The sequence below is a fragment of the Sinocyclocheilus anshuiensis genome, unplaced genomic scaffold (assembly GCF_001515605.1).
Source record: "Sinocyclocheilus anshuiensis isolate Anshui unplaced genomic scaffold, SAMN03320099.WGS_v1.1 scaffold1102, whole genome shotgun sequence".
Lineage (NCBI taxonomy): Eukaryota > Metazoa > Chordata > Actinopteri > Cypriniformes > Cyprinidae > Sinocyclocheilus > Sinocyclocheilus anshuiensis.
In genome coordinates this window covers 239876-256063 of record NW_015539924.1, presented here as the reverse complement: position 1 = coordinate 256063, position 16188 = coordinate 239876, and the positions used below count along the sequence as shown (strand labels likewise).

The window sequence follows — 16188 nt, the reverse complement described above, 5'->3', positions numbered from 1 at the left end:
TGTTCTTACCTCTGTCAGTGCATTGACCGGTTGGATCAAGCCGTCCACTTCCACCTCTGCACGCTGACAATGTGTGCAGCAGCCGTAGTCAGGCACGAGAGATCCAACAAAGCCAGCCGCCACTCAGGGGCCGTTGCACAAACACAAGCATTGTCCCTCCGTGCTTAAGTCCCTCCCTCTTGTGGCGACTCCCAGTGACATAGACAGGGAATGAACAGCTTTCCACTAATGAAACTTGACACACATTCACACACAAACACAAGCATGCACATTGCATTACACAGCTTCATCTCAAATTACAAAAAAGTACCACATTAATATTATTATATAAAAAAAATCATTTTAAAAGTACGCTTTTAAAGGAATTATAAGTTTAATTAATAGATATATTAATATATTTCATCCATATCTGCTACAGTACATCCACTGGACAGTTGTGGCCAAATGATTATTGATGATCATAATAAAACAAATTATGATTTATCTTGCTGTAATAAAACAAAATGCCATAATTCACATAAAAAAAATATTATAGTACTGGGTATGTGATTTTTAAAAATCTTTTTCCTTCTTTTTTAATTTTTTTTAAATAAAATGAAGCATCATTGTTATTCACCACAACAAATACTAATCTGTGCATATGCTACTGTTTGGGAACAACATTTTTCAATTATTCATATGAAGTTTTTGTAAACTGAAAAATAGAAAGTATATCTTATGATATATTAACAAATGATTTAACAAAAATTATAAACAATAAAAATTTAGACTAAGTGTTATTTAGACCTTTAAGATAGATAGAGTGGTAGATAGAACGACAGACAGACAGACAGACAGACAGACAGACAGACAGATAGACAGATAGATAGATAGATAGATAGATAGAATGAATGACAGACAGACAGACAGACAGATAGATAGATAGATAGATAGATAGATAGATAGATAGATAGATAGGCACACCGACAGTGTGCGTTACGTGTCATCAGGGGGCGCTGGATCCTTATATTGAACACCAATTTGTTATTAAAATCATTACAATTAGTCAAAAGGTACTAGTCTTAAAAACTCGTGTCATTCTGACGTTTAAAAAATAATAATTCGATCTCAGGTCTTATGCCACTTTATGTTTATAATCACTATGCCAACAGCACTATTTAAAAACAACTTTAGCGCAATAAATTACAGTGCCAATCAACTTTTGTAGGTAACAAACAACAGCCACAATAGAGCTACTAAACAACGACTTCATTGCATTGTCTTATTTTAATGCTACTACAATTAAACGTTAAATCAAACAAATAATTTATAATAGAAAAACCACTAATTAAACGCAAAATGTCAATGTAATGTATTATCATCCTATCTGTCGTTCACATCTAGATCAATCGCGAGGATTCTCCAATAATTACAACAGAGAGCAACTTCCCTTTCAACGAAATTCAAATGTGTGTGCATTCCCTTTAAATGAACATACCACTTCAAGAGATGGTAAGACACCTGACCGCGAACCTGGCTAACTGAGATATTTTGTCTGTCACAGAGACTCGATCAGGTCAGCTAGTTATTAAAAACCGCTAATATTGTAAACAACAGATATCACAAAGGTTTAGTTTGATTTGTTTTTATATTTTATTTGTTTTGGTCCGCGTAAACCCCTATCCCCTTGACAGATGGTAGCGCCCAGCCCATCTGTTCTCCTCCTGTGAAATGCGGATTGAAACAGATTGTACGACTCTACGGGTCGTAATGGCTACTGCACCGCAAGGACAGCAAGTTTTACTGTTCAGTTAAACAAGTCCTATGTGAGGAACACGCCGGACGGAATCGTCTAAGCCACACTTTTTAATGTGAGACACTCGTTGGATAACAGAAAAATGTCCCAGGGATGTATAACTTCTGTGGAGGAAATCCAGTCTTGCTGGGAAGTCCCCGCCATAGCGCACTTCTGCTCTCTCTTCAGGACGGCGTTCAATTTACCAGACTTTGAAATCGAGGTAAATTATACCTGTACGCACTTACGCCTCCGTTTCCTTTCCGCCAGGTTTATTAAAACGAAACTAAACAAAACAAACTCAACTTGGCCGTATTTGCCAGCCACAAGACATTATGTTTGTTACTTTAAACATTCACACTGTTAGCGAGTTAACGTTAATAATGGTACGCCAACGCAATTCTCTGATAGTGATATTGATAAAGTCAGTTATTTAGCGTTGGTTTATATAATAACAGAACTAAACCGTCCAGCCAGACGTCTAACGTTACCCAAAACACTGGACGTGCTGACTCTTGTGTTTGTGATTCGTTTTTACTTCAAAATACGATTTTATTAAAGACAAAACTTGTTTTGTACGTGGTTAGTAGTGTTTGGTTTTGTCTTTGTTTATAAACTGCGTGACTGAGTTGGGTTATATATTGTAGGCTAGACTTTGTTTCGGCTTGTTGAAGTTCAACAACTTGTTAATATAAACGGTCTGTTCGTATTTTAGCGTTAAGTTTAAAGAGTTTAAATTTATTAAAGTCGTCTGTTCATTCTCGTAAGACCTGTTTTCATTCTTTCATTTTGAGATTCACGCCGCAAGTGGCGTCGAATAAGATTGACTCAAACTTTCTAGTGACTTGATTAACTGGATGACCTGGGCTTGTTTTGTTGTGCTTTGTTGTTTAAGCTTGGTCCTTTGTTATAAACTCAAGCCAATTTCATGATTATTGGGTTACAAGTTTACTGTTGGATCACAGGCTGCCTTCGAATTGGTCATTGTTCCATACAGTCTGTCTGTTTTGTTTGTGTTTTTGATTGAGTCACTTTACAAGGATGCTGTAAAATTAGTCTCAAGTTGACCTACCGATGTGAATGTAAGCCAGAAACCTTTAAATAGAGTCGTTTTTACATTGACACCTCATTTTTAACATCTCCCCCTTAACTTACATTTGGAAACAACAGTGAATTTGTCACAGGCGTCAGTAAACTCGGTCCATCTCGACCCCCACATGTGTGTAACGTGCTGGTCACTGGCTTTGTTATTGCAGGAGGGATTTGAGGTGCTGATCACCGCGTGCTACTTCCAGAAAAAAGTTAACTGGCGTGATCAATTGGGAGTTTCACACTAGAGATCAACCAGTACTGCCCTGTTTATGGGAGATTATTTTATGATAGATTATTATAAGTGTCCGATATGCAGAAATTACTTTTAATTGTTTTTTTTTTTACTCAGTAACTAAATAAACTAAAAAGTTAATTATTACAACATCAATTATTACTATTAAATAATAATAATGATTGAATTGTTATGCAGCTGCTGCTGTTGTTAATTGTAGATTTATTTATTTTATGCAGAATTTTGTAATAACGTTTCTTGCTCAAGAATAAATTGCTGTAATTTAAAAAGTAATTATTCAAACAATACTTTTAAATAAGTTGCTTTGCCTGTAGGTGCTATATTTCATAGATGAATGATGCCATTGATCAGTAGATTATTAACAAACTAATTAAGTTGAAGAGTGAATATTTGTTTAAAAAAAAAGACATCAAGCCAATTATCAGTTTCTAATTGGTATGCTGGATGATTATGGCATGACCATGTTTTGGGTCATGTTTGATTTTTTTTTTTTTGTTGCAGCATCCATCTTCCTGCATATGTTTACTGTGTGCACAGTTTGGTAATCTTATTTAATGCAGTGATCGCAGATTACAGGCAGTGTGTGTCAAAGGATTTACATTCAGAGGCTGGGAGTCTGTGTCAGGCGCAAGTCATTGACTGTTTCACAATTCATCCTTGCATCCTAATTGCGTTCAGTGTAGGTGTCCAAGGTCATTCAGCACAAAAGCTCTCAGTCCCACTTCAGTATCCTGGTAACTTCGCAGCCGTGCGTGAATGGGACTGTGAATAATCCAATCGGTTGCTTTAATCTTGTGATTGAGACGTTTTTCAAGTCATCCCTCACATTGCACCAGGCTTCTATTGTAATCTCAATTGTCCCAATGCTTATTAGTGTTAGAGTGGCTATTAAACACGGTAAGGATTCTGTTGTCTTTGCATTACCGCAGAAGGTTGAACATGTTTTGGCATTGTAAATCCTTGAGCTCAGGTGCAAAAATGTTGAATTGAACATTTTAATTTTCTTGCATCCACTTTGCATCTTTGGATTTCTGTCAAACTTTGTCATCTCATTTGCGTGAGCCAGTCAACACAAGTTGATGGGAATGTAATCAAAGCAGATTTCCCAGCTACTCGCTCAAAGATGATTTGGTGATGCATCGGCTTAGCTGACATTTTCATGTACCTCACCTGTTTGTTTTCAGCCCTTGTTGATCTTATCCGGGGCCATGTCTAAAAAAAGCAGGTGGATAGTTCGGTAAATAGAACGCAAATCTAGTTGTAAGAGGATACAATGTCTTTTACGTAGGAAAAAGGCCTACCCTATAAGGTGGCTGTATGACTGGCTGTTTGTCTTAAATTAACAGATTTACTTTGCACGTTGATTTTCTCATTCACCTGATTTGTCATGTAGCCCTTAACAATCTCACCTGTTGAATATTTGTTCGTCAGTTGAATCAAACTCTGACTTCTGAACATTTTATAATAATTATTAACAGGGAAAAGCATCTTGTTTTATCAAATAATCTTGCATTATTTTGCCATAATAAGGCTGAAAACTATTGAAAGATTGTATTTGCTGATGAGTGTCACAAGCTTTGTGTGTCGAACACAGTGGATATTACAAAGGCAATGATCCAGTGTGAAGTTTAAGGTGTTGGCCAGCTCCTTTTCTTCTCAGGATCCGTTCTGGGGGCCGACAATGGAGATTCTTCTTGGCAAGCTGACAAAACGGCTCCTTGCACATTGTTCATTGGTTACACTTCACAGTCGCGCTCCATATCTCCGCCCTAGATGAGAGAAGGGCTCGGCAGGAAGAGGCCTTATTCGCTTGGGCTCTCTCCGTGCTCTTTGTCTGTGTGAAGCACGCTTGATTTCCTGGCAGTGTGGCTGTGAAACGAGCCCTGAAATCCCACCGCCTCCAAGAGCTGAGAGAGGCCGGCGTCCTTCAGGATGTCCCCCCTCACCCCTCATACACAAACACAGCCAGAGGACTGAGCCAGCCGACTCCACACAGAGGATGAGAGTTGGTGTTTTGTTGCTTGTCTGTTTTCATATGTCTTCATTATCAATTTGATGGTGTCTAGAGAGTGGGTGGATAATTTATCTGTGAGCATTTGTTCCAAGCGTTTGCCTCAGCAAAAGATGGGATCGGGACTTAATTTAGTTTCTGAATTGATTATATTTGGTGGGCTCAGTCAGAAGTGTGGGGAGCTGGAGAAAGACAAGCTCATTGAGCTGATTACTCAAAGTTCTCATTTTAGGGAACCAACCATCACAAGCACTCTTTAATTGTGTAAGAATTGACCGTGGTTGCGATCATTCGATCCTTTTAGTAGATTTGCAGCCATTTCCATTTCTCCTAAACCAGATGCCAGTTTGTTGACTTGTTCATTTTTGCACTACAGTTCAAAAGTTTGGGATTAGTAAGAATTTTTTTTTGTTTTAGAAAAATGTCTCTCGTGCATTTTGGCTGCATTTATTTGATCAGAAATACAGTAAAAAAAAAAAAAATGTTAAGTATTATTACGATTTAAAGTTCCTTTGATGCAAAGCTGAAATTTCAGCATCATTACTCCAGTCTTCAGTGTCACATGATCCTTCAGAAATCATTCTAACATGCTGATTTCCTGCTCAAGAAACTTTATTGTCATCATCAATGTTGAAAACTGTTGTGCTGCTTAGTATTTTTGTAGAAACCATGATACATTTTTTTTAAAGATAAACAGCAGCATTTATTTGAAATAGAAATCTTTTGTAATGTTCTTCATGTCTTCATCATTTTAATGTTTCTTTGATGAATAAAAGTATTAATTTCTTCAAACGAAACAGAATCTTACATCAAACAGTAAATGAAATAGTCGCAACTATAAGTAGTCATATTTTAAAGGGGTCATCGGATGCCCATTTTCCACAAGTTGATATGATTTTTTTAGGGTCTTAATGAAAAGTCTATAACATACTTTGGTTAAAATTTCTCAGTGGTAGTGTAAAACAACACCCGTTTTACCATGTCAAATTAAAAACAGCTCTTTTCAGTGCAAGCTGTTTTCTTGCATGCTGCTTTAAATGCAAATGAGCTCTGCTCACCCCACCCCTCTCTTCCGAGCCGTTCTATGAGAGACGGTAAACTTTAGCCGCATTCATCGTGAAACTTGCTAACTAGCGTGTTATTAGGAAAGGTGTTTTGCAAAGATTCATTAAAAAAAAAAAAAGTATACTCACTAGGGCTGCACGATTAATCGAATGCGATTGTTATGCGCATTTTGCTTCAAAAACAAATGTAATCCACTGCGTCTTCAGCGGCTCAGATGTCGGGAGTAAATGACGACTGCTATGTTCATTATTACATCGAACAACAAAACACTTCAGTCGCTTAGGAGTCATTCTTGTCTACATCTGCTCCGGCATCGAAACAATGATGGACTGATGACAGCTCACTCACGGCGGGTCTAAGGTAAGACACCAGTCCAGTCTGTGCTGAAATCGTTGGAGGGGCCTGCCTGTGTGATGTCACACTGCCAAGAATCTGTGAAAGGCTAGATATGAGACTGGCTATTATTTGTGGGGAATTTAAAAAAAAAAGCACTGGGTGGATTTTTATCATTATAGGTTGGTTGTGTACACACACTGCCAACACACATTTATGTTCAGACAACATGTAAAAGTGCATTTCGCATCCAATGACCCCTTTAAGGAAATAGTCAAGAATCAAAGTCAATTTGTGTAAAAAAAAAAAAAAAAGGCTCAATTATGAGACAAAGGCCCCGTTCACACAGAGACGCGTTTAGCTGTATATGCATAAATTTTGTATCGTATAGGTGTTTCGTCCACACGGATCCATCGTTTTGGGAGAGTGAAACCGATATTTTTTTGAAACCGGTTCCCAGAGTGGATAAATCTGAAAACGCCGCCCTTGCGTTTTCGTGTGGACAGCGAATCCGTATATTTTCTAAAACGATGACGTCATCAGCCCATGTCTCGCCCCTAGTCAGACACCGCTACATCACGTAACAGCAACAAAAACATGAACAAACACTGAACGATTGTCTTTTTATTAACTAATATTAACACAGATCAATAAATTTATTGTTCCATGTTCGTTTGTATACCGCGCAAGGTTTATGCGCATAGTCCAAGTCTTCTTCTCCATTTTTAGTGTATCTCTGTGGCAGAATTACAGCGCCACATACTGGTCTAGCATGTGTACTACATCGTTTTGTGTCGGTTTTGTGGTTTCGTGTGGACGCAGATATTTCTTGAGACGAGGGGAAAAAAAAGATTGGATAGGGAAAGCTCTGGCTTCGTGTGGACGTAGCCAAAGTCACACTGTTTAATTATAAAGTCACATTATATATAAAGTTGAAAGTTCTTGTAATTGCAACTTTATATCTCACAATGTAGACTTTAGGCCTAAATCTCACGAAGTCATATGGAGTTGGTAATGGTAATCCATGTCTATAATTCATTATATATACTTTGTTGTTGTTGAAGATTTGTAAAGATTACATTTTTACAGGGTTTAATGCAGTCACACTTGTAATTGACTCTTCATTTGATCCTCTTGTGGCTGGACTCCTTTTGCACAGGTTTGCTAGTTGTTTCTCTGTCTTTTCTAATTAGAATCTGTGACTGAGCGAGTTTATAATACATACTAATTAACGCTAGTCTATGTCAGAGATCACATAGGCCATTGTGCAAGAGCTCATTAAGCCTTTGTCAAGCTCTGACGTAGCACGTCCACATGTTCGCTGACAGCTGTTTGTCTCATCCATGATCTTTTACATGGCAGAATTTTCTCAGTGTCTTCCCAGTGGATTATCACGGACTCCCTCCCTTTCATCTTCCTCATCTCACCTTCAGCTCCGGGTACAAATGCCCCCTTATGCTCTTTCCTCCACCCAACTTGGGGTTGTGTGTTCTGCCAATGTTGAATAGAGCTTCATTCACGTTCCTCCTCGCACACTGCTGCTCCATCATTGGCCCTGGCATGAGCATGACTAAATCACAGATGGTGGCTTTCTTTGCCTCTCCCCCCGGAGAGCCGAGATGGTCGTAACTGGGTGCTGGTGTTCGTCTGGGGCACCTTTTCTTTAGGGCCTCGCGCTGCTTGATTGTAAAGGGAGATTTAATCTCAATGGGGCCTGGCGGAGCGGGAGCCGACAACGGCTCTTGTTTTGAAAAGCAGATGGATTAAGATGAGGAAAATGGATTTGTGTCAGGAGGATCTGTAGTGCTCTCTCGTTTTGCTCCAACACCGGGTGCCGATTGAGAAGGATGGCTGTGAGCGCGTATGCGCGTGCATGTGTGAAGCCTGTGTTGAATTAGCAACTTTGTTGTGTGAGGGGCTCATCCTCAGTAGAGCTCCTGTGGTTTTGAGGAGGAGGATGTGAGCTCTGGCTGTGGGATTTGCACCATCAATAACTGATGGGTCATCAGGCCTTATTTCAGACCCCAGATGCTGTTGCTTGAAAAGGACCGCTCTCACCCACCTTCATTCTGGATATTTTAAACAATCTACTCAAGTCAACCAGATGAGAAGACAAGAATGCATTCTTAACAGTATCACTGTTAATTAGTTTGCCAAGACACGTTCTTGTCCCGCACTGTTTGCAATGTGAATGATCTCTCTAAGTCTTCAGACTTGAGATTTTTGCCATTATGTGATCAGTTGTTCAAAAGTTTTGAAGTCAAGGAATAAAAAAAGTAATACTTTTATTCAGTTAGGACACATTAAATTTGATCAAAAGTGTCAGTAAAACATTTATAATGTTGAGATTTCCTTTACAAATAAATGGTGTTCATTTATACTTTGTATACATCAAAGAATCCTTTGAAAAATATGAAGCAGCACAACTGTTTTCATCATTGGTAATTAGAAATGTTTCTTGAGCAGCACATCAGTATATTAGAATGATTTCTGAAGGATCATGTGACACTGAAGACTGGAGTAATGATGCTGTAAATTCAGCCTGGCCGTCACAGGAATAAATTAAATTTTAAAGTTAATTAAAATAGGTTATTTACAGTGGCGGCTCGTGGGTTTTAAAATAGAGGAGGCACACTAATTGTATTGGTCTGGGATCCCTGCCGATTATTATTATTATAATTTGCTTAACCACTTTAAAATGGCTTTTTGGTCGCTTTTAGACAGAAAACGTAAAGAAAACGACATACATACAGCAAGATAATATAATTTCACTTACCTGGCCTATCACTCGAAACAAACATCCATCCCTTCTTAAAGGGGTCATATGATGCTATTTTAAATATCATTATTTTGTGTATTTGGTGTAATGGAATATGTTGACATGCTTTAATGTTTTTCCCTAAATTTGTATATATACTGTTTGAATGACAGCTTGGTAAATCTGTTGGCGATCAAATATTCAATATCGGTACTCATCATAAGTACTTGGTACATTATCAGCGGAGCGGGAGAAGTTCAAACTAATATCACGTAATTTACGTCTCTTTGATGATTGGTTTATATCAGAAGGGAGGCTAGCCTCCCTTGCAAGGGTTCTTTTCGCAACACTCCTCAGCGCTGAAAGTGAACACTCGATGGTGATTGGCTAATTTTTGTTACCAACGGAGGCACGAGAGCTCACCTCTCCCCCGGCCTCCCCTTCTCTATCATTAGCGGTTGTAATTACATCAGCAGATTCGGCACATTCGCGATAGAAAAGCGGCGCTTTCACATTATGGTATTACAACTGAAATTACAAACAAAAAATACACAATCTGAGACATGAACTGAAATGAATTGTGAATTTTATTAACATTAAATCATCGTCCTCCCATTTTCACCTCAAAATTATGGGGAAGCTGTGCCTCCCCTGACGAGCCGCCACTGGTTATTTAACATTGTAATATTTTACAATATTACTGTTTACTGTATTTTTGACCAAACAAATGAAGCTTTGGTGATAAACTTCATTCAAAAACATTTAAAAATCTTATGACTCCAAACTTTTGCTGTCATCTTTATTTTCTGAAGTACGGAATACTAGACAGATTTATCAGTGTCACCGATTTCTCCGATTACAAAAACGGGGCCTTAAACCACTCATAACACCTTGGCAACTGCATAGCAACCTCCTAGCATCATGGCGTCAAGTTTTGCATTAATTTTGCATTCTTCATGTGTTAACTAATGACCCCATGCAACAGTGAATCCATCATATGTGCACAACACTTCTGCCTTAACCACCATATCCATCCACATTGTGATTACCAACTCCCCTCCCCCACCTCTGATTGACAGGTGAGGGCAGAAGTAAATGTATCAGATGGTTCCACATGGGGTACGGGTGGAGCTGGGTGGAGGGGTTTGTACTCTGTGGTGTTCGTTTCAAGCAGCTCCATTGTTGAAGCACCCCATGGCTCCCAGTGTCTGTCTCCAGTTTGAGGCTGCCGTTGCTTGTTTGTGTTTCGTCTGGGATGAAATCGAAGCTCCCATTGTGATCCTAGTTTGTCGGGTTGTGCGTTAACCCGCTTAGATTGTGACTGTCAGGTGTTCCTCAGAGCGACGTGCTGTTTTTTGCTCATGGCAGCATGATGCAAGAACCTGCTAGGAGCTCGTAAGAGCACGATGGGAAATCTGATGTTTAGTGTGTCATCGGGGATTGCAGCTCTCTCCCCGCAGACAGTTGAGTAGGTGGGGGCGGCAGCGATGGGGGCTCCAGTGGGAATGTCACCCTGCAGGATGGAGTTAGATGGTGGGGGAGGCTGCGCGCATGAGACATGAGGGACCCTCAGCCTACAGCAGAGGTGGCAGAGAGAGAGTGTGTATGTGTGAAGCATGTGTGTGTTTTGGAGGGGTGTGCTGGGGGGTGTCGATGTGCTTTGAGAGGCGAGTTTGTAACAATGGCCCGGCTAGACCCACTCATCTGCTCTTGGGAACAGTTGTTTGGAGAGAAACCATGGTTGTCTTGTCTGTTATGCTTATGGTAATGTTTCCTGGTTGTGCTCACATCACAACACACTCTGTTCACTGATGTTAAAAATAGTCAAAGTCAGTTTGCTCTGACCTCTTTTTCAGACCAACTCAACCTGAACTCTGAAATTGGACTTTCTTCTTGGTCTTTCTATACCATAAACACTCAACCCTGTTGTATTTTGAGTATTAGCCTACTACTACTACTACTACATGCTTGGCTTACAACTGGTTGCTAGTAAATGTAACTTAATTCATACCTACTTTGCATACATTTGGGTTGACACTTTGGGTCCAAAAGTCAGACTTGAGTAACACCTAAATTCAGACTCAACTTCAGACAAATTCAGACTCATAAGCAACTTAAATTATGTTTAGGCCCATAAGGAGAAATATTTTATCTGTATATGGCGGAACTGTTTAGATAAGCAAGTCTCTTCTAGAGTCTGTTATGAAAAAAAGACATTTGAATGAATGGTATTTAAAGGGGATTTCATCGGATGCCCATTTTCCACAAGTTGATATGATTCTTTAGGGTCTTAATAAAAAGTCTATAACATACTTTGGTTAAAATTTCTCAATGGTAGTGTAACAACAACACCCTTTTTACCTTGTCAAAAACAGCTCTTTTCACAGCAACCCGTTTTGTTGCATGTCCCTTTAAATGTTAATGAGCTCTGCCCCCCCTGCCCCTCTCTTCCGTGGGGTGACGAGATTAACTGTCAACATCAGCTATCGTGTTCAACAGGTTGACAGTGATTTGAGATATTTTAAGCATGTGACACACAAGTGTTATTTACAAAGCACCATTTCACCACATCTTTATTTATACTAGGGATGTCAACGATTAATCGATGATCGATTAATTGTCGATAAGAGATGCAATCGATTAAAGCTATCGATGGTCGATTAAGTTGTTTAATCTAGGGCTGCGTGCGGCTCATGCGCAAAACACGTGCGAGCGGCTGTGAGTGACGGTGACGGTATATAAATGCATCATCATTAATTCATAATTACAAATTAAGCTTTTAATGTGATTTCAACTTTAAAAGTGCATTAAAATAGAAACAACACAAAGTTCATCAACATGGAAAGCAATAGAAATGTAGTAACTAAGTCATTTCCCCAGATAATTCTTTCATATCGGGCTCTGCGCTTTGCAGGGCTGTGGGACACAGGACAGATAGGCTGTTCATTCCTACAACTTGTTAATTCGTTCCTACGACTTATTAATTTGTGGCCAGTGTCCATGTTTCATTAATTTTGTTCCTTAACCCACGATGAGGGAACAAATTAATAAATCGAACGAATTCTTAATTCAGCGGTCCCCGTGACGGGATAGGAAACAGTCAACAAAGTAAAATGATCTCAAACGAGCTCTCTTCATTTTATCAAATGATCATAATCACATCTATTCATTTTACAATCCTGCTACTAGCATTTTATTCAGACTAAATCCCCTTTAAATCGGGTGAGAAAGCGGGTTTTTTTTTTTTGAGTAACTTTTGCACATCCTGTCGTGCCGGGCTGCATAGACACATTTTGCAGCATTAAGGTTAACGATTAATTGATCGTTAATTTAAATGACGATCGATCATGGAAATGATCGAAAACTGACATCCCTAGTTCACACTGTCAGTTTTTGGGATTGACAACCGCATTTTCTTTACAGGTGTGAGTCTCGAAATGTCCCGTTCACACAGCAGCTTACAGTTGTGTTTAGAACACTGTCTGTATGAACGAGCAACGTGAGTCAAGCCCGTATTCCTTACCAGTAACCATAGTGACAGTGACCAAAGTAAAATCAAAGATGGCGATGTCCATAAAACTGAAAGTCTTATCACTTTCTGACACGACAAGAGTCCAATCGAGCCGCGAGTTCTTTCGTCAAATCTTCATTAACCAACAGCAGCTTTTAAATTTGGGTGGAGAGTGGAGCATTTGAATCGCGCACAGAACACTAAACTGACGGGAGCAGCTCTGGTGGAAAACTGACGGGCTCTAAAATGTTCAGATGACACGCAGCTCATTTCTCCGTCACAGTAAGTTACCGAAAACACGTAACACACGGTAGACGCGCGTTTGTGTGGCAGAGCGGCTCTCTCTTGCACTGTATGATGTGACAGACAACCAGTTGTCCAGTCCGGTTCCGTTCACACACCGCGTGTGTTCCGAGAATGCGGTTGTGAGTCCTGAAAATTTACAGGTGTGAGTTCGGTTACAGAATGCGGTTGTCACGCCTTTAAATAACCGAACTGTGTGTAACCGTAACCGTAACCGTATTAAGGACTCAAAAACAGGACTGACAACTGTATTCTGCTGCTGCGTGAACGTGGCAATAAACTCATTTAGGTAGATCGGGGGCGCATTCCCTTCAAAAACAAATGTAAACCACTGCATCTTCAGCAGCTCAGATGTCGGGAGTAAATGATGACTGCTATGTTCATTATTACATCCAACAACAAAACACCTCAATCGCTTAGGAGACATTCTTGTCAAATTTTTATCATTATAGGGTGGATGGGTGCACACACTGACAACTCACATTTATGTTCAAACAACATGTAAAAGTGAATTTTCTATTCAATGACCCCTTTAATGAAGAAAAAAGATTTTTAATGTTATTCTTTTTAAAATTAATTCCCCATCCTTTGAATGTTGATTATTAATTTTAAAAGTAATGTTATTAATATAAAATTGTCAAATCATTATAAAAAAAAAACATTTGTATTATAAGTTGTATATTGTAGTATATTGTCGAGAAATTATATATATTGTAAGTTTCTTTTTTTTTTTTTGGAATTATGATTTTAAGTTAACTTCTACTGACAAGGCATGGTTTAAAGGGGTCATATGATGCGATTTAAATGTTTCCTTTCTCTTTGCCAGTGATTAATGACAACATTTTCATTTTGGGGTGGAGTATCCCTTTAAAAGAATGTTTTGTATTTTTACAAATTTAAATCAAACATGGTTGCTTAACAGAATTTTTGTGTATTTCTGTAAATTTAAAACAAGTGTTGTTACTTAAAAATGTTTTTGTATTTTTGCCAATGTTGGTATTTAAAAGAATGTTTTGTATTTTTTTACAAATTTAATCAAATGTTGCTACCTAACAGAGTGTTTTTGTATTTTTTACCAGTTCAAAACAAATGTCATATTACATTACTTGCATAACAAAACATTTTTGCATTTGGACTTTTTTTTATATTCTGCTAATATAGTTTGTAATGGATAAATAAAGTTTGGTAACATTTTAGTTTAGTGACCAATTCTATTAAAGGGGTCATATGATCCGATTTCATGTTTTCCTTTGTCTTTGGAGTGTTAAAAGCTGTTCGTGCATACAGAAGATCTGTAAAGTTGCAAAGATTAAAGTCACAAACCCAAAGCGATATGCCTCGTTCAAACACGCCCCCACATATCTATGTCATTGTGTGGGAAGATTTGCATAACACCGCCCAAATGTATACGCAAAGAAGGCGTAACTTTTATTCTCGCTGTAGTATTGCTGCCGCCATATCGTGGAGACGCTGTGGGTTTCGTTGCGAAAGCCAAACTACTTTGTTTGGCCTTCTAGGACACAGCTAGAAATCAGTGGTTAAAGGGTTAGTTCACCCAAAAATGAAAAAGGGAAGCAGTTCCGGGCGGATGATGTATGGAGGTCGGCTTTGCGCATGCGCCGCTCAGAAGTGACGCAAGCACATTTCCCTCACACGCTTGAGGAATTCGGCCAGTCACAACGCACTAGATAGCTGGCCAATCAGAGCACACGCGCTTTTCAGAACGATGAGCTTTGTAAAAATCAAATGCGTTTCAGAAGGACGGGGCATAGAGGAGCAATAATAATGTACAGTATGTGGAAAATAATGTTTTTTTTTTTGCCTTTTTGATTTTTTGAAATGCATAAACACATTGCATTACACCAAATATACAAAATAATGTTCTTTTTATCAACGTCATATGACCCCTTTAATCTGTTGACTTTTTTTTTAGCAGGAATACTTTAATAAACAGCGAGTACTGCCACTGTAAGTAATGAGAAGTTATTTTGCCGTAGTATTTGTTAATGTTTTGATAAGACTTATTTTTATCTTTGTTCATAAGCGTCATTGTGCATGTATTAAGCCCCAATGCTCAGTTTTGTTTTACTTTCCCTTGCAAACTAGTCCTATGTTAATGGTCCATACATAAGCACATTATTGCACCTGGTGGTATAGGCTAATATCATGTTCAAAATGTTGGCAACAAGACCACCAAGTGGAGGCCACGCTAGAGACTTGAGAATATGGGGAGGCCATTGTGAAGGGAGGTTTCCTAGAGTTAATGATCCCCATTCAGTCGCCTGTGCAATGATCCCAAACCCTGGATGTGTCTGGCCACCCATCCATGGCCACCTGTTGCACCTGGCCCTGACATTGAGACGGGTGGCCCAGCTCTGCCGTTTAAGCTGCCCTGCTCTTGACCCTTTCTAAAATTTGACTGGTGGGTGTTATGTAGGGCTGAACGATTTTGGAAAATAATCTAATTGCGATTTTTTTTACCAATATTGCGATTGCGATTTAATATGCAATTATTTTTTTAAAGCTCTTTATGTTCTGTATTATTCAACAAAGACAAGCTATGAATCATTGTATAGTATGACCAACACACTATTAGATAGATTAAACATAAATGTTCTTTTCTGTAGGCCAGGCCTATATGTTACGATGAAATTAGTTGATGCATGAATTGATATGAATGACATTTTTATTTAACAACTACAATCACAGTATATTGACTGATTTGTTGAACTTCCAATCTTGTAAGCATGTAATAATTATGTTTAAATAGCCTGGTGTAAACATTAATATGAAAGTCAGTAACAAATCACACAAACTAAAGTAGATTGCAGAAATATAAAAACAAATCTGTTGCTTTACCACACTACTTTAGGTAATTCAAAGTCACTGTAATAAACATATGTAAACATGGGGACTGCACTTTTTAAACACTGTCTGTTAACTTTAGACCAGTGGTTCTCAAACTTTTTTGGTCGCGCCCCCCTTTAAACCTATAAAAAAAATCTGCCCCCCTTTCCCGAATCCCCATCCCACCTCAGACTACCAAATAATTTCAATAAACATTATGAAAAATGTATGCTTTTTTAAT

At 38.7% G+C, this 16188-nt stretch overlaps 1 protein-coding gene across 2 annotated transcripts in view; it reads left to right on the top strand.

Annotated features, from left to right (window-relative positions):
* Window positions 1–1737: 1737 nt before the first annotated feature.
* Window positions 1738–16188, top strand: part of cecr2 (CECR2 histone acetyl-lysine reader) — a 42469-nt gene continuing 28018 nt past the window's right edge. For both annotated transcript variants that reach the window (XM_016483692.1, XM_016483691.1), the window contains exon 1: window positions 1738–1997. In XM_016483692.1, coding sequence (XP_016339178.1) covers window positions 1878–1997 — 120 coding nt within the window. In that variant the 5' untranslated portion in view covers window positions 1738–1877. The remainder of the gene's footprint in view (window positions 1998–16188) is intronic.